This window comes from Sminthopsis crassicaudata, chromosome 2, assembly GCF_048593235.1.
Source record: "Sminthopsis crassicaudata isolate SCR6 chromosome 2, ASM4859323v1, whole genome shotgun sequence".
Lineage (NCBI taxonomy): Eukaryota > Metazoa > Chordata > Mammalia > Dasyuromorphia > Dasyuridae > Sminthopsis > Sminthopsis crassicaudata.
This window is the reverse complement of record NC_133618.1, coordinates 3,123,049-3,149,964: the sequence shown is the minus strand read 5'-3', so window position 1 is coordinate 3,149,964 and position 26,916 is coordinate 3,123,049. Positions and strand designations below refer to the sequence as shown.

Genomic DNA, 26,916 nt, shown 5'->3' with positions numbered 1-26,916 from the left:
TTTTTTCAAACCCCGATAATTTTCCTTTTATCACAGACCTACTACACTTACTACTACAAAAACTACAAAACCATTTTTACCAATTCAAATACTCAAACTCTTAAAAATCACCCTTTAACAAGGGCACTGAATCACCTGCCTCTGGGTGCCTGAAACCACTACCCGAGGCCCGGGCCACGGCCCCTCCTCGCTCCCATCCACTTGTCAAGTGACTCTTGATCTTAAACGGGAATGGAAATATCTCTAAGGGTTCTTCTGCTTTAGTCAATAACAAACAAAATCCATGCTATTAAATGGAAAAAAAAAAACTCAGCAAACGTTTTAATTTGGGGAGAATTTTTAATAATTCCTTTTTTGTTTTTCTTCTTTGTCTAGAAGTGTCTGCTTTAGGCTCAGCGCAGCATCTTGAAAGCCAGGATTCAAGTCTAACACTTTCTTGAAATCTTCCAAAGCTTCATCAAACTGTCCTGCGGCACAAGGAGAAAGCGGTTACATCTCCTGCCCAAGCGAGTTCTGAGCCCTGGGCTTCTGCTCCTGCCTTTGCTCTTTTTAATCTTCCTGGGAAAGGAAACATTCTCTTAAGACGCCATCGGAAAGACGCCTCCTCTGAGAACAAAGAGGCCCATCTGCAGCAGGCTCTGCTTCCTACAAGCTGACGGATGTTACATGTAAAAAGCCAGAGCCCCAGCGGGCCTTGAGGCCACTTCTGATAAAACTTCGGGGAATTGAGAGAAGGACGTGGCACGTGCTTAGCGGACCCTGGCATGTCCACAGGCCTCAAGGCCTTTTCTGTCTATCGCCTCCTGGGGGTTTCGTTTTGGAAAAGGTTTCTCTGGCAGCTGAGGAATATCAGGCACAAAGCTGTGAGCTGGCATGAGGTCAAGGTCACGGAGGCGAGGTCAGGGCCCCTCCTAGTCAAACCCACAACCTCCCACAAGATTGAGCAACCTCAGGGCCGCCTGTCCTTCGGTGCTTCAGTCTGTGAAGCTCAAGGACAGAACAGGGCCAGTGAGTTAAAAGAACAAAGAGTGTCCTCACCCATCCTGTAAAATATCAGGCCTCGGTTGTAATATGGGATCTCATACTGGGGCAGGGTCTTGATGGCGGCTGTGTAATCGTCCACGGCCTCGTAAAAGTCCACCCGGAGATACCGGATCTGGCCCCTGTTGTTGTAGGCAGTGGCCAGATCCTCCAGGGAGCCTTGGCTAAAAATAGAATGCAAAATTTGCCTTAATCCCAACACCACTGTTTGTCCACCCTTAAAAAAAAAAAAACATAATATTATCAGCATTTATTTCTGTGCCCAGGTTCCCTATGTTTCTCACAGAGCATGAGAAGGATGAAAGAGCTGAGTTTTCTCAAACAAGATTAGTTTTTACAGAGACCAAACTTTAGAAAATTGGATCACCTTCAAATGCTGTGGATTATGCTACAAACAGCTCATCTTCTCCAGTCCTCTTCATTTACTTATTTATAGTACACAGAGTTTTATGAATCATGTTGGGAGAGAAGAATCAGGACAAAAGGGAAAAACCAGGAGAGAAGAAAAAACAGAAAGGAGGGGCTGGCATGGGCAGAGTTACACATGATCTCTGTGGTCCTTGTTCTGGTACCGAGGGCAGGAAGTCGGCGGGACTGCCCCAGACCAGCCACACCTGCTCCCGAGGAGAGCCACAAAGGCCACAAAAGAAGGAAAAGTCACCACTAGCCTCATTAAAGGCTGATCTTCCCAAAAAGTCAATCACTTCCACAGAAGTTAAGTTAGTCTTACAGGAGCCCGTCTGTTAGATTCTTACTAAGTGGTACGTCAGTACACATTAAGACACTCCTCCAAGAACAAAAGAAAGGGGGAGCCACAGGTAACCCTAGAGAACTTCTAAATTTAGTTCTCAATAAAATTAATGATATTGACAATTTTTGACAAAGATGCACTGGCTCCGGCAGACAGCACTGTCTTTAGATAATCACCAGGTGATGTGGAGAGACTCAGAAAGTGGTGAATGGAAGGGACCAGATAGGTTAACTGCCTGGGGAGAGAGTTTGCTTATATCTCTACAGATGGAGAAGGAATCAGATGGGTGCCAACGAGCCGTATTCGCCTTGTCCATCAGAGAGAGACAGAAAAAGAGAAAGACCTCAAAACAAAGGAGAAGATCTAAGAAACATCTGACACTGAAAGAGCATGGCTAATAAGAAGACTGTTAAAGAACTTAAAAACCAGCAGGAATCATTGGATTCTTTGAATGAAAAAGTGTTGATGAAGACTATTGTAGGACTTTAAAACTTGCAGGAATTATTGGATTTCTGACACATGAACTAATAGACAATGGACTTATAGACATTTATAAATTCTCAATTTATGATTATTTGATCATGTTATTTGTTACATCACTTGTAGCATGTGTTATGTTACTATGTATTTATGTAGTTTATGTAATTGTGTGTAATGCCTCCCATATTGGTGGATTTATGTTTCAAGGCCATGACCACCCTATGTTCTAAATCAAAAGAAAGGGGGCGATGTTGGGTTCTTACTAGGTGGCAAGTCGGTACTTGGCAATTCTCTAGCTCAGAGTTCACACCTTTAGTTTAAACCTTTAAGGGAGTTTACACCTTTGCAGAAATACTTTAAAGGAGCTTGCTCATTGGTCAGTAAGGAGTTCCCACAAGCCCATTCTCTGGGAGGATAAAAAGAGGAACATTGAGTCTGAACAACAGTCTAGACTGGGAGAAGGACCCGATCTGGACAGCCGCGGAACGTGCTTTTCTCGCCTCGGTTTCCCAACATGTAAAACGGGGAAAAGATCAGACCGAGGCCCCGCCTGCCTCCGTTTCCCTCCCGGTACGGGACAGAACCGTTCCCGGGACACCGAGCGCGCTGCCAGGGCCGGCCTCAGTTTCCCCATCCCTTCGATCAATCCCTGACCGTCCCCCTCCCCAGAGGGCGCTCAGCTCCCGCGAGACTCACGGGGCGGTAAGCGGTCCCCCGTCTGCGCAGGCGCACTGACGAATGTAGGCCGAATAGAGAGCCTCGGCCTCGTCGTGTTCGCCCCTCAAGAAGTGCGCATGGGCCTCCACAAGGGGTCCATCGCCGCTGAGTGGCGGCTGCCCGTCCATAACGGCTAAGTTTTCCTCTTTTGGAGGCAAGGATGGGGCGGGGCTGGGGAGCGTCCAATAGAAGGAGCTGCGTTCTTCTCGCGACGCTTGGAGGGCGACCATCGCGGCCACCGTAGACATTATTGCACGGATCCCTGGGTATTGAAGGCCTTGTGGGAGGCGGGCCCTAACATTGTCTCGGCACTCGATTGGCCGCTTTTCACTGGAGACGGGATGAGTGAGTTCCATCTAACCATTAAGCAAAGGGCTGGGGAAGGGCAGATTTTGGAGCTCGAACGAGAGCAGGCTTCCTGACGTGAGGCGCGTCCAATCGGCGCCCGGCAAGAGAACTAGGCCGCGGGAACGGGAGAGTCACGAGAGGGAGACAATCTCCCGCTCCTAGTAAAACGTCGTTCCCGCGTCTCTGCCGCCCCCGCGGCACTAGAGCCTACGGCGGGGCGGCGGTGTGCTCTTCCTCCGCCTCCCATTACTTCGGATTCCCCCGCGGAGGGGCTCTTTCTCTGGAGAAAAGACAAATGTGTGGATGGCCGACCAGCAGGTGGCGCCGTCCCACCACAATGTTCCGCCCGCGGGATCCCGTGGCTGACCGGCTTTCTGTCCTTTGGGGTGCGGGACGCATTGGGGCAGAGGAGGGCTCCTTCCAGAAGGGAGGGCTCCTCTAAAGAGCAGGGGATGAAGACCGGGGGAGGAAAGCTCCCTACAGGAGATACCCCCAGTCGGGACGGGCAGCCCCCAGAGCCCACCATTGAAAAGCGAGATTTCATAGAGGCCGCCCCAGAGCCCACCAATGAGAGGAGATTTCAGAGCGGCCGCCCCAGAGCCCACCAATGAGAGGAGGTTTCAGAGCGGCCGCCTCAGAGCCCACCAATGAGAGGCGAGATCTCAGCTGCTCCCATACAAACCTAAACCGAGTGAAGAACCCCTTCTCGGAAAGATGCTGCGCGGGGAGCTGGAGAAGGGGCCCGGCCACCTCCACGCCAGAGCGCCCCGTCTCTCCGAAGGCCGCCCCTCCCCCCTCCCGTGGCGCTTCGTCTGCCGTAGTCTCTGTGGCTTTTCTCCAGCCTCGCCTTTGACCCCGCGTCTGCCTGGCCGCCTGTTTTCCCGTCTCTGAAATGGGGGCGCAGCGCAGGGCGCCGGTCTGACGGTGGTCTTAGGAGCCATTGAGTCTGTAATGAGTCCCGGGCCCAAAGTCGGTCAGTGCCGGGCCCTCCAGGGGCTTCCTCCCGGAGGCCCGGGTTTGACCGCAGCGCTGACCGCCAGGCTTGGCGCCCCCTCCTCCTGTCCCCCATCATTCCCCTCGCCGGCCCCTATCCGAAGGTGACCCCGAGGTATCTGCATCCCCACGGTTTAGCAGTAACTCATCTGGCGCTGTCTCGAACCCGCTCTTCGGATCCTCCCCAGACGCCGTCATTTGGCGCCCGAAGCTCTTCCCAACCTGCCCAGCGCATCATGCGCCTCCCCTTTGTGCCCAGCACCAGCCTCTGCGCCCCCTACATGTGTCCGTGTGCACACACACACCCCCCACTCCATCCGGGTCTCATCACATGGACTGCCCCTCCCCCTCCCCACTCACAGAGGGCTGTCTCAGAGGCCGGGAAGCCCCAGCCCCCCACCCCTGAAACACCCCCTCACCCACCTCCCTCCTGGCTCTGTGCCAGGCCCTCTAGATGCTTGCTGATTTGGGGAAGATCAGGGATTGCCTCTTCCTTCAGTCACCACATTCTACAGGTTCGGTGGGCACTAACAAAGCCCCCAAACAAGCAGAAGCCACACTCTGGCTTGTCTGTGCGGGAACTCGGCCTCTCCTGGAGCAGGGAGCCCCGGGCTGGCTGGGGGCTGGCCTCCCTTCTGACAAGGCCATTCTGGGACACTGGGCAGGGTCCGATGGCCCGCCCCAGAGACGGGAGGGATTCCGCGTGTGGGAGGCGGCATCCTCTCCGGGTTTGGGCTGAATGTGACGTGGAGCTTCGCACAAAGACAAGTCATTTGAGTGACTAGTTTATTTTTTTCCATAAAATAGAAACTTCTATATAAAAATCCAAGATCTCTGATCTTAGAACAGAGCTAGGTAACTGCTGACCTCCCCAGGGAGCCCTTTGTTCCGGAGTCCGGAGGCCGTCCAGAGCGCACAGTCTCCGGACAAGGCTGGAGAACAGAGAAGGCACCCAGGCCTTCTGGGGGCCACCGCTGCCCCCCGGAGACTGGAGACAGACACTGAGCCAGATCAGGAAAGAAACTCCAGTCCTAGAGGTCCCAGAACTGTTCAGATACAGGTAGAGTTGCATTTGGACTCCGCATTTCAAGCACGGCCTCATCCAATGGAGACTAGATGCTTCTTCCCTTGTTGTTTTCCTAAAACAGACACCTGGGCCCAGAGAGGAGAGTCTCTCCTTTTGTTCCCACACCTAGCTCAAGACTGGGGCCCCTGGGTGCCCCCAACGCCTGCACCAGCTGCTACCCCACCGAGCTGTGGCACAAGGGGCAGAAGTTATAGTTGCTGATCTCCTGCGCCAGGACGCAGTGTTTGCACACGTTACACATCCAGAACTGGTACTCCATGATGGGGCTTCCTGTCGCCACACACGTTGGGAGCTTCCCTTCCCCACTGCAAGAAGGAATGAGGAAAGTCAGTCCCCAGTTCTAAGCCTGAACCAGCCCCCGGCCCTTAGATCATGCAAGAAAACTCTGGAGATCCATTCTGGGGTCATGCCTGTGACTGGGTCCCTCCGCCCCATTTCCCAGAATCGAAGGCCCCACTCACCCCTCCAGGAGACTGTCCAGCTCCGACTTGCGGTTATCCTTCGGGGTGTGCTTGGTGAAGATCTCCAGAGCCAGGTCCTCGTACTGCTGCTTCTGCTCCGTAGTCAGCGTCTCTAGGGACTCCAGCTTAATGAAGGCTTTGGAGCAGGTCCCAAAGGCCCGGCTGGCACAGCCGCACAGAGCCAGCAGCGAGTAGATCTCCACGGCCGGGATGATGTCCTCGTAGTCCCGCAGATGGAGAGCTAGGAAGCCAAGGCAGGCAGGGCTGGGTCTGGGGAAGCAGGGACCCATCATGGGGGCCTGGGACAGACTTTGGGGGGAGGAGTGCTGCCCAATGGGCGATACCTTAGCAGGTAGGAGGATGAAGGCGGACCCAACTACAGGTGTGGATGCATACCCAGACAGACACACGCCTGACCAACACGTGCTGGCGTTCTCTGTGCTGCTTTCTCAGAAGAAAACGCGAAACTTGGAGGATTTACTAAGCAATTCTGTATCACTGTTTACCTGCACTCAGAGGCCCCCTGATCCAACTGCTACAGTTCCAACAAGGTAGCCCCATGGTGAAGACCCTTTGGGGAGCAGAGGACAATTCAAAATTGTCTTGCTAGACAAGCCTTGTGGACAGCTCAGTATAAGATCATGGACACATGGGAATACCCAAGAATAAGGGGTTTGGGGCCAGCCTGGCTTGCACATGCACTCCTTGGGGGGTTCTCAGCCTCATATCTGGCAAACCGGAGCCCAATTGGCACCTAATTAATGTGATCCAAAGAGTCCAAAGTACACGTGCACCAAGCAAACACAAGAATGATTATTCCACAGAAGAGAGACTGACGCCGGAGGGTCGAGGTAGGATGGGCTGCAGAGGGAACGTAGGGGCAAAAGACTAAAATTATCCAAGATTAGAAGAGGAAAAAAAAAAAATTCAGTTAAAGACAAACCAACAGGGAAGATATTAAAAGAAAGGAAGATGGTCCCCACACATGGAAATGAATCCAGACATTTATGAATAAATACTGCAAGACAGGAAAAGTAATCAACCTGATGTTGAGGACTTCGCAAACTGCCATGAGAGCAACCTGAGAATGCCATCCCTGAATGATTAGCAGAAAAAAGGAGACTTGGGAGAGGAGAATTTATATCTGTTCCAGCAAAAGTAATTGGTAGAATAAAAAAATTGAATCCAAGTTGGAAAATAATATAAAAAAGAGAGAGAGAGAACAACAGATTAGGAATGTAAATACACGGAAGTAATAGACAGCCTGGAACTTCTAAATGCAAATGTGATCTCCATACAAGCACAAAGTACTTGATCTGACAGATGGCATGTATTGAGACAATTTGAGGATTATATAGGTTCCCCCAGAAAAATATGACCAAAAAACCCTGAATACACAAAGGTAAAAAATCTAAGAAAACAGTCCAAAAATTCTGGACACACACATATAACCAACAACAACAACAAAAGTGTCAAATGAAAAAGCCCACAGATTCCCTCCAGAAAGTGTCAAATGAAAGAGCCCACAGATCACCTCCAGAAAGTGTCAAATGAAAGAGCCCACAGATCACCTCCAGAAAGTGTCAAATGAAAGAGCCCACAGATGCCCTCTAGAAAAAGCCCTTGGTACTCCAAGATACATAGATGTTACACTTAGCAATTCCAATGATAACAAATTCTGCAAGTGACCACCAAAAAAGCTTCAAATACAAAGGAAATGAAACCTGAATAAAACAAGAAAGCACAGAGGTGGTCATGGAATGATGTGCCTTGAATATTAAACACTGTAACCTAGGGTGACCCACCCTAAAAACCTGAGCCTTACAATCAAGATTAAAAATAAGGATTTTAAATTTAAAAAGGATTTGAAACCAAATGTGAGCAGATTATCAACTTTGAGAACAGAAATACAAGAATAACTGCAAACAGCAATCAAGAAAGGCCTAGGTAAGTTGTCAGTAGAAGGGAGTTAGCTATGGGAAGGTACTAAGCTGATGGCAAATTTCTCCCCTGCATCAATCAGAAAAGGTATGGTTGGTTAGGCAGACCTTGGCGATTCACCTCCTGTGGATTATAGGGCAATCAAATTACTTATTTCATAAATAAGATAAATAGGTCCAAGAATGATGAACACACAATTTTACAACCAGATTACTGTCAACAATCTACATCTTTTTAGTGTGGCTGCCCACACAAGGCAAGCCTCCCTGCGCCATTTCCTTTTCCCTCCTGGTCCCTGGCTGACCCAGGGCCAGCCCTGGGGAGAATGGGGCCCAAAGGATTTCAGACAAGAGCTTCCCAAGCACACTTGCCCCTTTGTATTTTCTGTGAATAAAATAACACTCATATAGTCACTGTAACAGCACTCTGCCTCGGCACATCCCAGATTCAACAACTAACTGATCTGAAGCCAGTCACCACCTTGTCCTAAGCCGAGCTCACCTGTTTTCAGAGCCGTGTCAACATAGCCCTCGTACAGCTGTCTCTGTGCGAGGATGAAGAAGTGGTAAGCTTCGGCCCCTCTCCAAGCGTTGTCCGTGAACCGATTAGCCGAAGACAGAACCTCCTCCTCCAGCAAGCCAGCTAAGGCGGAGGTGGCCTGCAAGCAGAGAGCCCCACATTGGCCTCAGGGACTAAGGCCTTGGCGGACCAAGGATGATCTCTGGAATGAGCCAATCAAAAGTCCCAAAGTTCAGGCCAAGTTGGTTTTTAATGATAAAAGTGGCGAAACCTTTTAGGCCCACAAAGATAGGGAACTGTTAGCAGCAGGACATCAGCCAGCCAGCCCCAGGCGAACCAAAACACAGTGTTGTGGTTCTCATGCAAGTCACAGTCTCCAAGGACCCTGATCGAGAGTCCAGATGAACTGCCCCCATTCCAGCAGAGCCGATGGAGTCAGGCCTTCTCGGTTCTGATACCAGATCTCCGACCCTGACAGTGAGGCTCAGCTGAACTTTTCCAACTTTCATGACAGACATTAAGTGAGGAACTATGTTTTACCCAATTGTACAGGTTTAACCTATATAAGATTGCTTGCCATCTTGGAAAGGGGGAAGAGAGGGATAAAAATCTGAAACTCAAAATCTTTCAAAAATTAAATCCTATCAATTGTCTTTACATGTAATTAGGAAAAATAAAATACTATTAAATAAAAGATATAATTTCAGAGGTATTTCAGGTAGACGAGAAAGGAAGGGAACAAGGATTTATACGGAGCCCCCTCAGCCATGTTAAGTTCTTTAGAAATAGTATTTCATTTAATGCTCACAATGACCTCCTGAAGTAGCTGCTATTATTCCTATTTACAGAAGAAACAGACAAAAAAAAAAAAAATAAGAGACATAGAGTTTAAAAGTGATTGAGGTTGGGCTTGAACTCAAGTCTCCTAACTTGAGGCCCGCTGCTCTGGCCTCGAGGCACCACCAGCTCCTGCCATTTCCAAGATGAACTGGCTTCCTCACCTATGAATCTATGTGCATTAGCTAAACAATTAAGGTTTGGACTTAGATTTGGTTTTAGGTTCTTGGGGATAAAAGGGGAAATTTCTAATGTATATATTTCAGGGGTCACAGCAGCAACATGCTGGGCCCCAAGGAAAGAGAACGGATGATTTCAGAAACTTTTCATTAGAAATCAAGTTTTTGATTATATCACACATGGTCACATGGTATTATTTTGAAAACCTAGGTACATTGTTTCTAAGGGATCTATTTGCTAAAAGATGTTTATACCCATGAAAACTTATTCTAAGGAAACATAACTATGCTGTACGTTTAAAAAGCACTCTCATTTCAACAATGACATTTTTCAAGACAACAAAGCAGTAAGCCAAGGACGACCACCCCCCATCAATGCTGCCAAAGCCCAACCTCCATAACAGGAAGAGGGTGTAATCTCTCACCTCTGAACTTTTCCCTTTAACCTTTCCTCTTTGGGCGTTCTTCATCTGCTCGTGGTACTGCTCTATGAGCAGAGCCGAAAGCACGTAGAGCTTCTTAACACGTAGAGGTTTGGTCCTTTTCTTGGCCTCTTCATCTGCAATCTTAGAACAAACAATGGGCTAGCTCCTTCGGGAGCCCCCCCCTCCCCAGATGCCCTGCTGTTCTCAGGCCCCACAGAGAAGGTCTCACAACAGTTACTTCCCCCCAAGAAAGCTCCCGGAGGGTGACCAGGGAACTTTCTCCTCCGGCCAAATACCAGCAGTGGCCAAATGAGCAATTCCCTTAGCGGGATCCCCGGCAGTGCTCCCGTTTGACTTCCTCTTCCTATGGACTAGGAAGCCAGCCCTAAGAGGGGTCCAAAGGCAGGTGGGCTTGAGATCCCTCTGATCAGCTAGTCTTCCCTGGAGGAGTTAGGCTTGTGCTCCACCCCCCATGATCCAGGACAGGCTTTCTGAGAGGGAGTGGCCATACCTTGAACATGAGTTTAGCAGCATCGAAGAAGTAATTGGCTTTCCGGTACAGTTCTATGGCGTCCAGAGTCTTGTTCTTTTCCAGCAGATGAGAAGCGTACCGAGCCAGCAAGGACCCGATTTCCTTCATGTTGTGATTTTTAGCCAGCTCAACAGCTTTGTTCCACTGAGGAGACACATGAGAAGCCATGATATTTGGTTTTCCAGCCACTATAGAAAACAAAGACTTTCAGGAAAACAAGAGCATGGTGGGCCAGGATGCCAGTGCCCTACTGGAGCAGGCAACAAGGGAAAGCCAGATCAGGGTATCTGAAGGAGACAGGCTGGACTCCTGGGAGCCACATTTCTTGTGGCCATACCTCAAAAATACAACATGTCCTACAGATTAAAGCTGCCCTGAGGCTGTGGAACACCTTGGGTGTGCAAAACCGGAGGTTCCACACTTAACAGCAACACTCCCCTCTCGGTTCTCAATCAGCACCAAACCCAAGGAAACAAAGAGGTGTTTTCACAGTCAAACTAAGAGTGCTCTTTCTGGTGAGAACTGTGTGTAGCTCATCGACTTTGTTTTTATAATGACAGCAGCATTTTCTTCTCCATAAAAATGTATTTACATGCTACATTCCTATACTGTAAGCTGGTAACATGCCCCTCCTACCAAAATCGAGTATGTTCATTTATCCCATTTCCAATCTTTCTACATCAAACAGACCCACTACAAAGGGAAAACATCAGTTTGGGGAAAAGGGGAAATTGCTAAAACATCAAGTGCCCACAGTTCCCTCTTCAGACTGAAACCAAAGAGCAAGAGAAACAAGCTCCTGATAAAACGCAGAAAATGGTTAAATGACTTCTGAACACAAAGCTACCAGACTAACATTTGGCCCAATTCAACAAGTGCCTTCTACATGCAGGAATCAGGCCATGAGCCAGAGCCCCAGGACCTGCCCTCAGCGCATTTACTTTCTATGTGGGAGAAACAACACGAATCAAGAGAAGTATGGACAGGAGAGCCAGGAAATCGGTGCAAAGCCACCTTGGAGGGTGGGGGTGGGGAGGAGAGAAAAGGCCTCTGGTGGGAGTGAAAATAGGCTCCTCAAACTAAGAGGACAAGACTGGGTAAGCCGCCCACTGGCTTTCTGGAATCCCAGCTCCCCTGGGAACACACATACACACACAGCATGGAGAGATGGAGCTTATTTGGAGATGGTCTCCCCATCACCGCTAGAAGGTGTTTCTTGAGGACCAAGTAGATTATCTTTGTAAACTCTTATTTGAGGCTAGGTAAGATTAATCAAGAGGTTAGTCTTAAACAGAGTGGGCACACTCTATGACTGCTTAGAACCTTGATTTAAATAAGACACAAAAGAAGAGGAAACAACAAGTAGCACACACACTGGCTACCACAACAAAACAACAGACAGCATCCATCATCGCCGCCCTGAGGAAGCACCAACATCTGGATTCCTTGGCTGGGAGGACTCGCAGCTACTCAAAGTCTCAAGCAGGAGCCATTTACAAATCTGTACCAGACCTCCTAGCTCAAATCCTTTCCAATAAGGTGTTTTCATGACAAAAGAGGCACTATCCTGAGTACTCTCAGCTGACACACGGCTCCTGAGATGGAGCAGACTCCCAGGTCCAGGGCACTCCCTCCCAAGAGGCCACCAAGGAGAATGTTTGTTCATTTCTTTTGGAGGACCGTGTTTCCTCAAGGAACTGGCCAGGTTTCCAGGGTAAACACAGGCCTGAAATGAAGAACACTCCCTGAATAACATACAAGCACACCCGGCCTTCCATCCTTTATGTTTTCCTGGAATTCTGTCAGGTAACGGCTAGCTTGTTCTCATGTTCTCAGCGAAAAGAAGTACACAAAAGACATGGCTGAGACTCCCTGAAGATTCTTACTCACTAGGATTCCTTACAGACACAGAACAGGTTCCCTTTTCTTTCTTCCAAGATGATTCGACCCTGAGACACATTCACAGAATCCTGGTTCTGCCCAGGAGGTCCCAGCTGGCTTCCTCTAGATCTGCAGAGACTCCTCACAACCAGTGGCTGACCCAAGGATTCTGCTGTCCCCTGAAGACCTGCTTCACCGGGTCAAGTACCCCCTCTTGCCAGCATCAGTCTGACCCTGGGCCCCAGTGAAATCATGAATGGCGAGCAGGGTTGAGGAACCACCACAAGTAGCCCAGTGCCTTACCTGGTTCAGGTGCACGCAGGTATCCACAGCTGCTTTGGGTTGGTTACACTTCAAAAAGGCAGTCACGGCCTGCTCACACATCCCGACCCTCACAAACATCTGGGCAATCTCCTGCAGCCACAACATAAACCACCGTGTCATAGTGACTGCTGAAATCGGGGTCTTATAGAGTCACCTGAAAACTTTTCTGACATGAAGTGGAGGAATGAGGGAGCGGAGCCATCCTTCTAGCATACTGAGCCAGAGCTTATTGATGGCAGCAGCCCTGCTCTTAGTAGAACAAGGAGCATCCTTTGGTCATTTACTGTGGACATGTCTACACAGCTCAGGGACTACCAATTTAGAGGTGGAAGGGATCCTATTCTCCAGGGGTCTGCCATTTTACAGAAGTGGAGGACAAAGGTGGAGTACCCCATGCAAGGTCCCCAGGTTGAAGAGGCAGAATTCAACGCCAAGTCCTCTGCAAGCCCAGGACTTCCTAACCTCTTGTCCCATTTGCAGTGCATTATAATTAGGTCTCTTCACTCAGCTTGGTGATCAATAATTGGGGTGGAATAAATGGGGGAAGGAGATAGAGAAGCTGCTTAGGGTTAACATTGAGCCATGAAGGCACACTCTAGAATGGTCAGCTATACTGGTCGGTCAATTCCAACCACCGGGTGGCAAACACAAAGGACTGGATCACAGGGAAGGGGCAGCCCCGCTGCCTGCCCAGCTGACCTCTCCATTACCTGGACAAGTATCCAGGATGTCATCATGATGCACGCCCCAAAATCACCCCAACGCATTTTTGCCTCACTTCCAAACACACACAGCTGCTCAAATTGCCAGACCCAGACCAGGATCCCAGAGACTGAAAGATCATGGACAGACTAGAACCCCCTCTGGCTGCAAGCAACCTTAAAGAAATACCTGCTCCTGTCTCTACTGGACCCATACCCCGAAGAGATCATAAAAAAGGGAAAAGGATCCATATTGCAAGGATGTTTGGGGCAGCCCTTTTTGCAGTGGCCAGAAACTGGAAACCAAGTGGCTGCCCATTAGTTGATGAATGGCCGAGTAAATTGTGGCATATGAATGTTACGGAATATTATTGTTCTTTTAAAAAAGATCAGCAGAATGATTTCAAAAAGGCCTGGAGAGACTTACAGGAAGTGATGCTGAGTGAAATGAGCAGAACCAGGGGATCACTGTACATGGCAACAACAAGATTATATGATGATCAATTCTGATAGACACAGCTCTCAATAACAATGAGGGGATTCAGGCCAATTCCAACAGATATGTGATGGAGAGAGCCACTTGTACCCAGAGAGCACTGTGGGGACTGAGTGGGGAGCACTACAAGTTGGCTGGTTTTTCTCTTTGTTTCTCTTTTCCTCTGTACAGACATCAATTTAAGCCATTCTGGATGTAGGTGGCGAGTTCACAGAGATCTCCCCACTAGTGGGAAGGACCAGTGCTGTGTTTATCTCAATTTGCATCTTCAGGACTCAACACAGAGCCTAGCACACAGTAGGTACCTAATATATGCATGCCAACTTTGTTGTTGTTTGTGGGGTTTTTTCCCCTTCTCATGTTTTTTTTTTCCTTTTGATATGATATTTCTTGTACAGTGTGACAAATATGGACAATGTGTTTAGAAGAATTGCACCTGTTTAACCTACACAGGATTATGTGATGTCTTGAGGAGGAGGCAGGGAGGAGAAAAATCTGGAACACAAGGTTTTTGCAAGGGTGAATGGTGAAAATTGCCTTTGCATGTATTTGGAAAAATAAAATGCCATTGGGGAAAAAAAAAAAAAAAAAGAACTGCCTGCTCTTGGAAGCTTTGGTAAATGCTCTACCAGTCCCTGACGCCAAGCTCCTCATGGGGACATTCCTCAGGGCCAGAGCCAAAGCTCTCCTACCTGGTGAAGGGCCCCAGCCCCGCCTCAGAACACTCACAGGAAGCAGCTTGTTGTTCTCCGGCAGGGAGTTGGCCAGGTTCTCGAGACCTTCATAGTCTTCCAACATGTAGTAACACTCGGCCAAGCGCTCCTGGTTCCGACCTTGCACATAGTACTGGACAGCATTCAACCTGTGCAAAGGGTGAGAGGGCTCATGGACCAAGGCTCCGTGCCACAACGGCCAGCTGGGAGCCCTCAGTGATTAAGTGGATCACTGGCCTAATCCCACCACAACTGTATCTCCACACTATCCCCTAAACATAAGTAAACGGTCCAAAGGAAACCCCCACAAAGGAAGTGGCTGGGGATTCCTGGAAGGAAAACCAAACTTTTCCCCACTGAGAATGAATCCCACAAGGAAACCTTGCTCTGAGGTGTTGAGGGCCTTGGACTTCCAGCTCAGCCCAATCTTCCAAAACTCATGAGCTTTTGGAAAAACCTAAGCGACCCCAGGGCACACACTCCTTCCCTGGCATTCAGCACATGAAAAGACTGAGTCTGTCAAAGGCTTGGGAGACGGGGGAAGGCGAGCCCCGTTTTACAGGTGCCTGGATCTTCCTGCCTCCAGGCCCTTCACTCTGTGCCCCCTGGCAGCCCTGCCACATCACAGATGGCAGCACCCATCTCCCACCCTTTGGGCAGCTCCACACAGATACCATTTTTGTCGATCAGCAAAGTAGTCTCCGATGGCATTGTGGGCTTGTTCGAGGAGGCTGTCATCAGCATCACCGGACCCTGTCTTCAGCAACTGCAGAACTCGGAACCAATCTCCCAATTTCAGCCGAAGGCCAATAGCCAGGTCCCTACAAACAGCAAGACCCAGAGTACACTACAACTGGGGAGACCCCCAAACATCACAGCGTGCTTAACCTGGCGCGGGGAGCATTTTGCCTCTGACGCACGTCATCGAAGAATTTAATTCTGCTCTGCGGGATGCCTGAAGAACTAAACTTTTGTTGTTTTTTCTTGTAAAGGTCTGTGATCTTAATTTGTAAAAAATAAAGAAGTTCCAGGAAAAAAGATGTTTTCTCTGCTAATCTTCAGGTACTTTTCATCTACTTTCTACATAGAGCATATGATTTCAGAGAGCTCTCCCCACTAGAATATAAATGTGAAGGACCAGTGTTATTTTTATCTGTCTTTAAATCTTCAGGACTCAGCACAGTGCCTAGCATACAGTAGGTACTTAATATATGCATGTCAACTGCCTGTCTCCAATATCTCTCTGAGTTTCAAACAATACTAACTATGGATACAGAGATTTTACAACCATAAAGTTTCATACAATTGATGAATGAGTGGTCAAGGTCAAATCTAATCTAAGAGCAACAGACATGACCTCGGACGAGAAACGTGATTGCTTCTTGTTGGCTTTTTGCCCTGCAGGTCAGAAACCAGAAGCAGAATAATCCCTCCATCCACCCGGCCCAAAGAACTGCTGAGTGCACTGGTTCTGGCTCTGGTTCTGCAGTACTTCGTTGGCTTTTCTCTTTGTTTCTCTTTTCCTAGATTTAAGCCATTATGGATGTAGGTGGTGAGTTCAGAGAGATCTCCCCACTAGCGGGAAGGACCAGTGCTGTGTTTACCTCAATTTGAATCTTCAGGACTCAGCACAGAGCCTAGCACACAGTAGGTGCCTAATATATGCATGCCAACTGCCTGTATCCAAAATCTCTCTCTGACTCTGTCTATGGAGATGACCTTGGTGTTTAATGTTAAGTTCAGACTTTTTGAAGTGAATTAAGAAAAAGAGGCAGCACAGGCCTGGGTGGCCTTAAAGGTCAGTCCGCTAGCCAGGAAGCAAGCCTGAAAGCTCCAATGGAGGAGAAGGGGGAGCAGGCAATGATTGGAGAAGGGGGAGCAGGTGATAATTGGAGAAGGGGGAGTGGGTGATGATTGGTGATAGGCCCTCAGGCCCCCGGGGGCCAGCCCAGCCCAGCTCACCTCCTGTCCATGTCCAGGTACATCCTCTCGGCCTCCTCGAAGCGGCCAAAGTAGGCGGCCACCTCGCACTGCTTCATGGCCTCGCTCTGCAGGTTCCCGAGCCGCTTCACGAACTTGATGCCCTGGTAGTCTTTGCAGCGCACGAAGGCCTGCTCGGCCGTCTGCAGGTCCAGCTTTTGCAGGGCGGCCTCGGCCAGCAGGCGCCTGTTCAGAGCCACCCAAAGCAGGGCCTGAGCCCACTTGGCAATCCCTGAATGGAGCCTGAGTTCCAACCTTGGGGCCTCAGGACACCGGGCCTCCCAGGGCTTCCCTCCAGAGGCTGTGGGGAGGCTTGAATGGACCTCTGCCCTCAGCTGCCCAAAGACCACCAAGACAAGGAGAAGGATCAAGAGCCAAAGATCTCTTCTCTCCCCCTCCCACTGCAGACCCCCGTGCCCAGGGACTGGGCTGGGCTCTCACCAAAGCCGGGGATGGGGATTGTCCTCGATGAACTGGGAAGCGTCCTCAATGCCGACCTTCTCAATCAGCGCTCGACTGTCTCGCAGGGACCGGATCTCAAAGTTAATGATGTAATCCTTATTGGGGTGATCAGGATTCTAAAATGAGAAAAGCACATTGAGAATCCCCAAAAGCCTCCTCAAAGGCGACCCGCGTCTGGTGTTTTTAAACAAGGAAAAGGGCCTGCAGGGGCCCAGGGAAGGGATGCCCTACTCGGCCCCGGGCCCTCGGAGACTTCGTGCTCCAAAGTCAACATGGACTTGGGTGGAGGAAGGGACGGCCTGGCAGCAAGACCATTGCTGCCTCGCCCCCCCCCCCCGGGACCAAAGAGCCAGGGTCTGAGATGGGAGGGTTCTGGGGCAAAGCCCAGGCATGGGGAGAGCTTCTGGCTGTGCTCGTGAGACCGGAAGGGAACCCGCCAAGTAGATGTCAACTTTGGGTATGACCTTCTTCGGTCAGAGTGGAGAATAAACATGTTAAAGGCGCATCACCTTTAATATATCATCCAAGAGAACGGACTTAATTTCCAAATCTTCAAAGTTGCAAATATATCCAGAAGTCTGAATGGGTTCCTTGGAAAAACAAAACAAATCTTGTTTTTAACTTACACAAGGTTTTCTTCATGTTTCAAGTCTAAGCTCCCTGTGCTTAAAACAGCCCTTTGGGGCTTTTCACTGGCTCTCCCTCCAGCCCAAGGGAGAAGTCTGCTTTGCACGGGGTCTCATCAGACAATCAGACAAACAGCAAACAAATCCAACAGCGAGCAAATCAAAGGTGGCCCTGAAATGGGATGACACTCAATGTGTAAAAGCCCTGAAAGCCCAAAAGGCTCGTGGCTGGGTGATTACGTGGCCATGAAGCCACGTGACCGTTGCCCACCGAATCTGCCCCATACGAGGATCCAAAGCTAAGATTCCAAGTGCTACGGGCGCTGGGTCACGGCCACATGCCACAAAATAACAACAAATAAGAAATGCTTTTTCCACTCTGTTATTGTTTGCATTTTTGTTTTCCTGCTCAGGTTTTTTTTTTTTAAACCTTCTTTCTAAATCCAATGTATAAATATGTATACATATATTGGATTTAATATATATTTTAACACATTTAACATGTATGGGTCTACCTGCCATCTCGGGGAGGGAGTGGGGGGGAAGAAGGGAAAAGTTGAAACAGAAGGTTTTGCAAGGGTCAGTGTTGAAAAATTACCCATGCATGTATCTTATAAATAAAAAGCTATAAAAACAGAAATTAAAAAAAAACAAAAAACAGAAATGCTTTCATAGGGCTCTCTCTCTGAAAGTTAGCCCCTCAGAATGCATGGAGGGAACCAAGCTCATTAAAATCAAGCAGCCCCAGGGAGGGGGAGTTAATGTGGGTTTGGTTCAGTGAAAATTAGCAAGTGGGGCTCTCTGCGCTCTCTGAGAAGCCCAGCGGTCCTCAAAGTGAGGAGAACCCAGGGAATTTCAACGGGAGGTCACAAGCACTACGTCTTCATCTTTTCTTCAGGAAAACAGAAACGCCATTTCCTCAATCCTCAGTGGAAATTTTCCTTGTTAGTCAAAAAAAAAAAAAAAAAAAAGCTCAAGACCGCACACCCCCACCTCACCTAATCATTCCTGAGGAAAGTTTCATGTGCGAATCAAGGAAAGGGCCGAGTCTGGAGGGCTAAGCTCAAAGATTCAAGAACAAGCATTTCATCTGGTGGTCACGGGGCACGGCCCCCCATGAAGATGTGCCTGAAATGTCAACAAGTGAGGGAGGAGGGGCCCAAGCAGCCAGCACCCACAGAAAGCCCCCAGGCCCGTCTGCGCCAGGGAGAGTCCAGACAGTGGTCAGGGGACAGGAAACCCACCTCCCTCCCAAAGTCTGAAGGAACCAGAGCCTGACCTGAAGCTCATGCCTCAAAAAGCCGCCTTTCTACAAAGCTCCCTGAGAAACACTCTTGTTCCTGGGGAAGGTTTTACCTACCCCTAATTGTGTGAGTGTGTGTGTGTGTGTGTGTCTGAGTGTGAGAGTGAGAGTGTGTGTGTGTGAGTGTGTGGCTGTGAGAATGTATGTGATTGTGAGAGTGTGTGTGTATGAGTGTGTGTGTATGTGTGAGTGTGTGTGTGTGAGTGTGGCTGTTTGTGATTGTGAGAGTGTGTGAGTGTGTGTGTGTGTGAATGTGTGTGTGTGTCTGAGTGTGTGTGTGGCTGTGAGGGTGTATGTGTATGAGTGAGTGTGTGTGAGTGTGTGTGTGTGTCTGTGTGTGTGTGAGTGTGACTGTATGACTGTGAGTGTGTATGTGTGTGTGTGAGTGTGTGAGTGTGTGTGTGTGTGTGTCTGTGTATGAGTGTGGCTGTATGTGACTGTGAGAGTGTGTATGTATGAATGTGTGTGTGTGTCTGAGTGTGTGTGTGGCTGTGAGGGTGTATGTGTATGAGTGAGTGTGTATGAGTGTGTGTGTGTCTGTGTGTGTGTGAGTGTGACTGTATGACTGTAAGTGTGTATGTGTGTGTGTGTGTGTGTGTGTGTGTGTCTGTGTATGAGTGTGGCTGTATGTGACTGTGAGAGTGTGTGAGTGTGTGTGTGTGTGTGAGTGTGGCTGTATGTGACTGTGAGAGTGTGTATGTATGAGTGTGTGAGTGTGTGTGTGTGTGAGTGTGTGTGAGTGTATTGTGAGCGCGAGTCCTCCATTGACCACATCTGAAAAAAAATTATCTCAACCTGTCCCAGAGTCCCTCACTTCTCCATCAGCATATTTATTGTAGGTCCTTTTCAGAACTGCTTTCAGAGAAAGTTGGGAATATCTGAAGGAATTAAAAGTAGGGGTTGCCCCAGAAAAATAACATACACGATGATGAGATGAAGGGAAAGAATATCCCAACAAAAGAGAACCCTGTTGGTGCCTGACCACATGAAGCTCTGGGGAAGAGTTGAGAAAATGCATCCTCCCTTCACTGCCAGGCCAGAGGGCCAGGGGTGTGGAATACTGTATACCACGTCAGACTCGGTGGTACAGAAAGGGCTTGTTTTTCTGGTACCATTTTTTTTAAATCTATGTCATAAGGAAAGAATTACAGGGAAGGGGGGAGAGGAGGAGAAGAGAGTGTCATGAAGTAAATACCATTTGAAAACAACCCAAAAGCACATACATAAATCACAGGGACACATTCTCCATTTGTGCTCAGGACCCCACATCTCTGAGCACCTGGCAACCTCCAGCCAATCAGCAGGAAGAAGTCCAGGCTCCAACTTACTCCCTCCCCGCCTTCCTTGTTTTTACCTCAGGATCCAAGTTTCTGAAAACATACATCCTTGTTTTTTCCATCATCGCAAACAAATCTGGATTATCTTTGGCCCATTTCATATCCCAGACATCTTTGCGCTCCAGTTTCAACTGCTCGCCTATCAACTGCTGCCCCGTGCTATCTGTCACTCGAGCGTCCAGGTCAAAGAACGTAAGAACACCAGAAATATCGATGATGGCGAGCCGGCTGAGAATTTGGGAAGGAAGAGAGAACACCGATGGAAAAGTCACCATTAGCACTTTCAGAAAGCATCAGCTGTCACTCCTCAGAAAACTCAAGAAAGAAGGCAAAGGAGCTCCGCCATCATTAGTGGTTTTCCCAACATCGACTTTCATAAATCCTACTTTAAAAACTTGACTATATAAAAAAAATTAAATTAAATTAAATTTTAAAAAAACCGTGGCTACATGTTGTTCAAAGTTCATGATGACTCCATCTATAAAACCAATTTCTTTTGGTGATAGAATCACACACATGCAAACCAACTTATCTTGTGGTTCCTGAAATGTTTATCGCACAAAGTGTGTATCAGAAAGGAGCGATCTATACCCAATGGAATATGGCCCCACCCTGTATCTCCCACTAGACCAAACTTGTTTGCCTAGTAATGCACCTTGCTATGTGAATAGTCAAATTTTAGAAAATGACTCCAACTGCCTTATGTGAGAGAGAGGCTCCTTTCCAAGTCAAACTCGTTTTTGGAAATGGCGAAAAATACTCACCTGGAGTTGCAATTCAAAGACAACTGGTAAGCTCGAGACAGAAGGGAGTATTTTTGAATCAAACCAACGTTGGGTAGGCTGTATCTCTGAATGGTGCCAGATTCACGACCCTGAAAAATTACAGAGACAGGTTGGGTTTGCTGAGTTCCTGGACCTGTGGGGTCTCATCTACACCTTTTCCTATGTTCCCATTATTAAAAGTGTCTCAACTTCAAAGACTTGAATAAGGGAAAAACAGCTCCCCCCAAGACAACGTTCTCCAGTGACCCCGGGAGGTCTCCTGTAGGGAGTGGTACAAGATCCCTGTGAAGAGCCCAGCCTGGGCCACAGAGAAGCAGCAAGGGCAGCAGATCCAGACTGGGGGGAGGCCGAAAAAGGAAAGGAGCTGGCAGGAGAGGGAGGGGGGTCTGGGCTGCAGAGGGCTCGACCGACCGGGCGGCAGACTCTGCACTCCATCTGAGAGGTGCCAGGAGTCACGGGACTTAGGGAGCAAGGAGGTGACGTGGTCAGGCCTAAGCCCGAAGATTTCTTGTTGACTTGTTTGCTGCTGCTGTTCATCACGTCAGTCATGTCTGACTCTGTGACCCCCTTTGGGCTTTTCTTGGAAGAGATGCTGGAAGAGTTTGCCATTTCCTTCTCCTGCTCATTTTACAGAGGAGAAAACTGAGGCAGAGTGAAGTGACCTGCCCAGAATCACTCAGCTAGTCAATGTTGGAGGCTGGATTTGAACTCAGGTCCTCCTAGTTCTAGCTGCTGTGGTGCCACCTAGATGCCTCCTGCTTTAACTGATGGAGAGCTAATTCTGCCCAAAGGACCAGAAGGAGAACACCCTTGTGGTTATAAAGATTAAATCACACTATTACAAGTCTATTTTATCAAAGGTAAGAGACCCTGACGGTAATTATTTGAACTACCCTGTAACTAGGTTCCATCCATGTAGAAAATTCATTTTCAGTGACTCCCCCCCCCCCCCAAGGACAAGCACTGAGGGAAACATTCGTTTCTAAAATGAAGTCCAGTTCACTGCGTCCAGCCAACGGTTTCCTGAGCCTCCTGGGGACGTCGTCTCCATGTGATGATAGAATTGATAATTACAACGACGACAGGAGCGGCCTTTACAAAGTCGGGGAGCACTTTGCGCGTGCAGCTTCATGCAGGGACAATAAATGCGCTGCCTTTCCATAACCGACGCCATTTTGGGGTGAAGCGCTTTGATGTTTGTTTTTTGTAACTTGTTTTTCAATAATTCGATAAGGACTTTGTGGTACAATTTGATAGACGACATGTTTCATAAATAAACAATAAGCTTAAAGGGACCATCAGGCAGGCCAAACTATCAGCTGGAAAAAGGCGGTAAATGTTGTATTCACTGGTAAACCAACCACTCATCACCAACCAGAACTTGGGGGTAAAAGTCGAGTCTGTAGCAGGAACCAGCCCTGCCCCACCTTCAGCCTGCTTCTAGAGCGGGGTCCTGGGTCCCTGCCCCCCCAGTCACAGAGGGCCAGCTGATCGGCGAGCACCTGCCCACTGTTGGAACACTGAGGCTGAGCTCAGAGAGGGAATCTGAGCACTTAGCTGAGACCTCACCAATCAGATGGCGTCTCCTGGCGGAGCACTGCACACTAACTAATGATTAATGGCGTTGGGTGGCACTGCATGATGAGCACAGATCGGGTCCGGGGCTCTCCACCCTCCCACTCCCGACATCAGTCAGCAAATGGACCACCCGTGCCCGAAGGCACCTGCTGCCCCTCGACCACACTACTCCCTGTCGCATGACATCCCAGGAGGGGCCCCCGAGGTATTACACCAGATCTCTCCACAAGGGCCCTTGGCTGCAGGCCCATGGTGGGGGAGGCGCCAGAGGCAGACTTCACCCGTTTTTCACCACCACCCGGGCTCACTGCAGTCAGACGAGCGACTGCGCCACGTCTCCAGGACATCACCACCGCCCACAGCGGGGAAGCGGGCAGGTCTGAAAACCCTCCTCCTGGTCTCTACAAACAGCTTTATGCTCCCCAAGGGGGCCAGTTCCATCATATTCTATCCTCCTAAGAGTCCGCCACAGACTCAAACCCAATGAAAGTTGGCAAGACCCACTTTCAAGTTTTGATTTTTCCCTTTTCTCCATGGATGAGAATTTGTGTTACGTGGAAGGATGGGCTGTGCTGCCAGGTTTTAGGCTTTTCTTAGCTTTGATGATTAAAACAACTACTCCCCAAAGACAAAGTTCGGCACTTACCACAATCAGTGTCTTATCCGACGCTGTTATAGCACAGATGGGATCCTCAGTGCCCTAAAATCCACAAAATGCTATTATTTGTTGAGTCAATCACCAAGTATCTATTAGGCAACTGCCATCCACAAGGACGAATCAAAGCTAACCCTGCCTTCGGGGAATTTGTCACCTGGGGGGGGGGAATTTGTCACCTGGGGGGGAACAGGGCAGAGCCAGAGTGGGCTCTGGGTGAGCCGGGGGCGGGAAGGACGTGTCTAAGACTTTGCTGTGCGGGAAGGCTCTAAAGAGCTAATGGGGACGATTTCCGGGGAAAGATGGGAAGGCGGAGGGAATGGCTGCCATAATAAGCTCTATTTCACTGGAGCGAACAGCCAGAGAAGGCAGTAATGGGGATGGGAGGCTTGGGATCTCCACAGCATCAGGCAGATAAATGGTGCCACGGGCCTGGAGTCAGGAGGATTTGAGTTCAAGTTCCGCTCACTTAACTGGCTGTGCAACCCTGGCAAGCTTACTTAGCCTGCCTCCCTCAGTCTCATCTGTAAAATGGGCACAGTAATAATGCCCGCCTCCCAGGTTGTTGTGAGGATCTAATGAGAGGATGCTTATAAAGTGCTTCCTGTCTGGCACCCAGTAGGCACTCTGTAAAGCCCCATTCCCTTCCCTCCCCTCATCTAGGCCCATGGGTGAAATCACTCCAGTGAAGCTGTCCATGATGACTTCGGCGCCAGGAGGGCTGGGGAACGTTGCCTCCCTGGGGTGACCAGAAGGCCCCTAGCTGCCCAGTGCCGGCTGGCCGAGCCACCTTGCTACAAGAGGCCTTGGGCCTAAAGGGGGAAGACTGACGAAGGGCTGGGCCTCCTGTGAACAACAACCCTCAAGGGCGGGTGACCTCGCTGTCCCTTTACAGATGAGGAAACCGAAGCTCACAAAGGACACTCAGTCCCAGGGCTGCTGGGGGGGGGGGGTCCTGAACTCGGGCCCTGCTCCGTCCGTGGCAGCCCCCGCTGCCCCCATCACTGGATGACGAGACTTACTTTAAACCGGAGTGAGCGGAGAGGTCACCCACCTGGGAGGCCTTGCTGTAGTCCAGAGCTCCATCGACGGCTCCCGAAGGAGTGTCGTCAACGTGGTAGATTCTAGGGGAAACCCAGATACACGCTCAGTGTGAGGACTACCACGCACTGAGTGTAACGAGTGTAACACGTGCTAAGTGTAACGCGCACCGAGTATAACTGAGTAACACACGCTGAGTGTAACATACACTGAGTAAGCGCCTGCTGTGTGCCAAGCATGGGGGATCTAACAAGAGGCCGAGCCCTGTCCCGACTCGGGCCCCCTCCAAGCAGGCAGCTCAGACCCCAAGGGGGCTCGGTCAGAGGGAGGGCGGGCCCTGGGCCGAGGGGCTGGCAAAGCTCTGGAGGAGCTGCGAGTTGGATGGGACTGCAAGGGAGCCTGGGAAGATAGGAAGTGTTCCGGGCTCAGAGGGTCTTGGGGGAAGAAGTGGGTATTTCTTTCCCGAACTGACAGGAGGCTTGGTAAAATGGGAGAAAAGAACCAGCAGGACTCGGGGCCCAGCCTCCTACAATATCATTTCACAGCCCTGGGAGGCAGGTGCTAATATCCCTATTTTACAACGGAGGACATCGAGGCAGACAGTAGTTAAGGGAATTGGTGCCTGAGGCTGGACTCGAACTCGGGATCAGTCTTCTGCCCTCTGTGCCCCCTAGCCACTTCCAACATACGGGAAGTCCCATTCAAGTGGGAGCCCAGATTGCGCCACTGACCCAGCTTCTCAGAGGCTCGGGCAAACCCCAGGGGCACACCTGGCTGACATAAGCCTCGACCCCTCCCCCGTCCACTGATTGACAATCCCAACCAGCAGAGCCGGGCACAGGAGGAGGAGCCTATCAGAAATCAAGCTCCCCAGCTGCCAACCAGTGGTCTTCTCCGTCAGATAAAGACAATGATAGGCCGGGCATCCCTGGAAGGTGGATGGAGTCTCGGAGTGCTGCCCTTGAAAGGATAAAGCCCTGGATTCAAATCCTGTCTCGGGGGCCGTGGGGTGCTGGGGCAGGAAGGTCTCTGCCCCTCGGTGAAGACGACGGCAGCAGCTGCGTGGGACTATTATCAGGGCAGAGGAGGCTGCTGGGTAAAGTGCTTTTCCCCGATTGTCTGATGGGGACGGTAAGGAGCCTCCAGCAGCCGCAGTCAAGCAGGATGAAGGGCCTGGCCCTCTATCCACCCATGGGCACAAGCCCCTCGGAGGCCGGACCGTGTCGCCCTTGCACCCTCAGCGCCTCGGCTGCTAGAACACAGGGGGCAGTGCAGAAGGTCCAGGCCGTGATTAACTTTTTCTAAAAAACCAATCTCAAGTTTCCCAGAGAAAAGCAGCCTCTGCTTTACTTTCCACGGTTCCCTCAAGATCCTCTGTTCAGCACCCCGGCTCTGGGCTGGCACCCTGGTTGCTGCCCAGGCACCCAAGTCTAAAGGGGCTGCCAGCGGCAGGAAAACCCCAGAGCTAGCCCAGAGAGAGCACGAGCCCCAGGAGCCCCAGCGCGTCATTCTGCAAACCCAGTAAGGAAGCTCCCATGGCCCCCTCAGCTTTCGCTTAGAACATGAGATGGGGCGTGCCCCTGGAGCCCAGCCGGAGTGCCAGCCACCCACCTTTCTCGCCCTTCTTTTCTGGACCTCGCCACCTGGTTGATTTCCAAGGCCGTCAGCTTCTTGGCCACGCGATACTGCCACGTGTAAAAGGCTTCTTTGGAAGCGGCGATCACGTGCGTTTTGGTCATGGTGACAAATAACGGCACTGGGATTTAAAGGAGAAAATCAAATTAATCACATACATACTGATCCGAAGCACATATGCTGTGTGATTCCTAGAGGCACAGCGTCACTTTAAAATGGCAGCACAGCAAGATCACAGGCGTGTTTCCCGCCATTGTCGGAAAGGCAGGGCGGCAGGGCAGGGAGGGCCTCGGTCTTCTGGGGCAAAAGCCCAGGCTTCAAGTCTGCTCCCCGGGGTTTCCTGGGCAAGGTCCAGGCCCTCATAGGATCTCAGAGCCTGCGCTACCAGAGCCCAAAAGTCTCCCTTTCCCGTCCTGTGGCTCCATCCTGACCAGAACCCCCACTCTCTGCAACTGTCCGATAGCGTGGTCTGCTTCCCCCAGCGGGGGCCGGCCAGACACGTGTGCAAATGCATGCACAAACATCTTCAGCCTGCCCACCGAATGCCCGCTACCCACAGGGGACGGAAGCCTCCCGGAAAGCCCGAACGAGCTTCGGATGCTGCGGGCAGCAAAACCGAAAGGGCACTTCCCAGGACTAGGCCCGGCCATGGCCTCAGGGCCACTCTTTTTCCCTTTTAGCCTCTGTCCTTTGTGAGATTTGGCAAAGGCGCTTAAAAAGGAAGTTTATGGGCTCCACGTGCAACACAACAGTTGTGCCCTTGGCTTCTTCCTCAAGGCCGAGGAAAGACCTTTTTTTTGTGAAAGCTTCCCCTGCCATGCTGCAAAAAGGCCTTGGGACACTGCCAAGCACGGGGCAGGACAGGGAGGCCCGGGAGGCCTGGGGAGGCCAAGAAGGCCTGGAAGGCCCGGGGAAGCCCACGGAGGTACAGGAAGGTCCAGGGAGGCCCAGGAAGGCCCAGGGAGGCCCGGGGAGGCCCGGGAGGCCCAGGGAGGCCCAGGGAGGCCCGGGGAAATCCAGAGAGGTCCAGAAAGGCAGGAGAACATCACTAGCCAGTAGCCACCTAATTCCTGCTTTCAAGGACAAAG

At 50.2% G+C, this 26,916-nt stretch overlaps 2 protein-coding genes across 3 annotated transcripts in view; both read right to left on the bottom strand.

Annotated features, from left to right (window-relative positions):
- Positions 1-319: 319 nt before the first annotated feature.
- TTC32 (tetratricopeptide repeat domain 32) lies at positions 320-3,403 on the bottom strand. Of its 2 annotated transcripts, none has more exons than XM_074285385.1 (3): positions 2,969-3,403; positions 1,039-1,205; positions 320-467 (listed from the first exon to the last, which is right to left on the bottom strand). In XM_074285385.1, the coding sequence occupies exons 1-3, from the start codon at positions 3,343-3,345 to the stop codon at positions 340-342; spliced, it is 672 nt and encodes a 223-aa protein (XP_074141486.1). In that variant the 5' UTR covers positions 3,346-3,403; the 3' UTR covers positions 320-339. The 2 variants fall into 2 exon arrangements, with proteins under 2 accessions (XP_074141486.1, XP_074141487.1); XM_074285386.1 differs by having other exon boundaries at positions 320-462; positions 2,969-3,395.
- Positions 3,404-5,102: 1,699 nt separating this feature from the next.
- The window catches only part of WDR35 (WD repeat domain 35), a 41,465-nt gene continuing 19,651 nt past the window's right edge, over positions 5,103-26,916 (bottom strand). Inside the window, exons 12-27 of the mRNA XM_074285384.1 lie at positions 25,805-25,949; positions 24,207-24,276; positions 23,144-23,197; positions 20,899-21,008; positions 20,152-20,362; positions 17,378-17,458; positions 16,848-16,984; positions 16,389-16,592; positions 15,101-15,247; positions 14,443-14,575; positions 12,496-12,606; positions 10,291-10,455; positions 9,780-9,920; positions 8,321-8,477; positions 5,879-6,119; positions 5,103-5,722 (exon numbers count right to left, since the gene is read on the bottom strand). Coding sequence (XP_074141485.1) covers positions 5,572-5,722; positions 5,879-6,119; positions 8,321-8,477; positions 9,780-9,920; positions 10,291-10,455; positions 12,496-12,606; positions 14,443-14,575; positions 15,101-15,247; positions 16,389-16,592; positions 16,848-16,984; positions 17,378-17,458; positions 20,152-20,362; positions 20,899-21,008; positions 23,144-23,197; positions 24,207-24,276; positions 25,805-25,949 — 2,258 coding nt within the window. The 3' untranslated portion in view covers positions 5,103-5,571. The remainder of the gene's footprint in view (positions 5,723-5,878; positions 6,120-8,320; positions 8,478-9,779; positions 9,921-10,290; positions 10,456-12,495; positions 12,607-14,442; positions 14,576-15,100; positions 15,248-16,388; positions 16,593-16,847; positions 16,985-17,377; positions 17,459-20,151; positions 20,363-20,898; positions 21,009-23,143; positions 23,198-24,206; positions 24,277-25,804; positions 25,950-26,916) is intronic.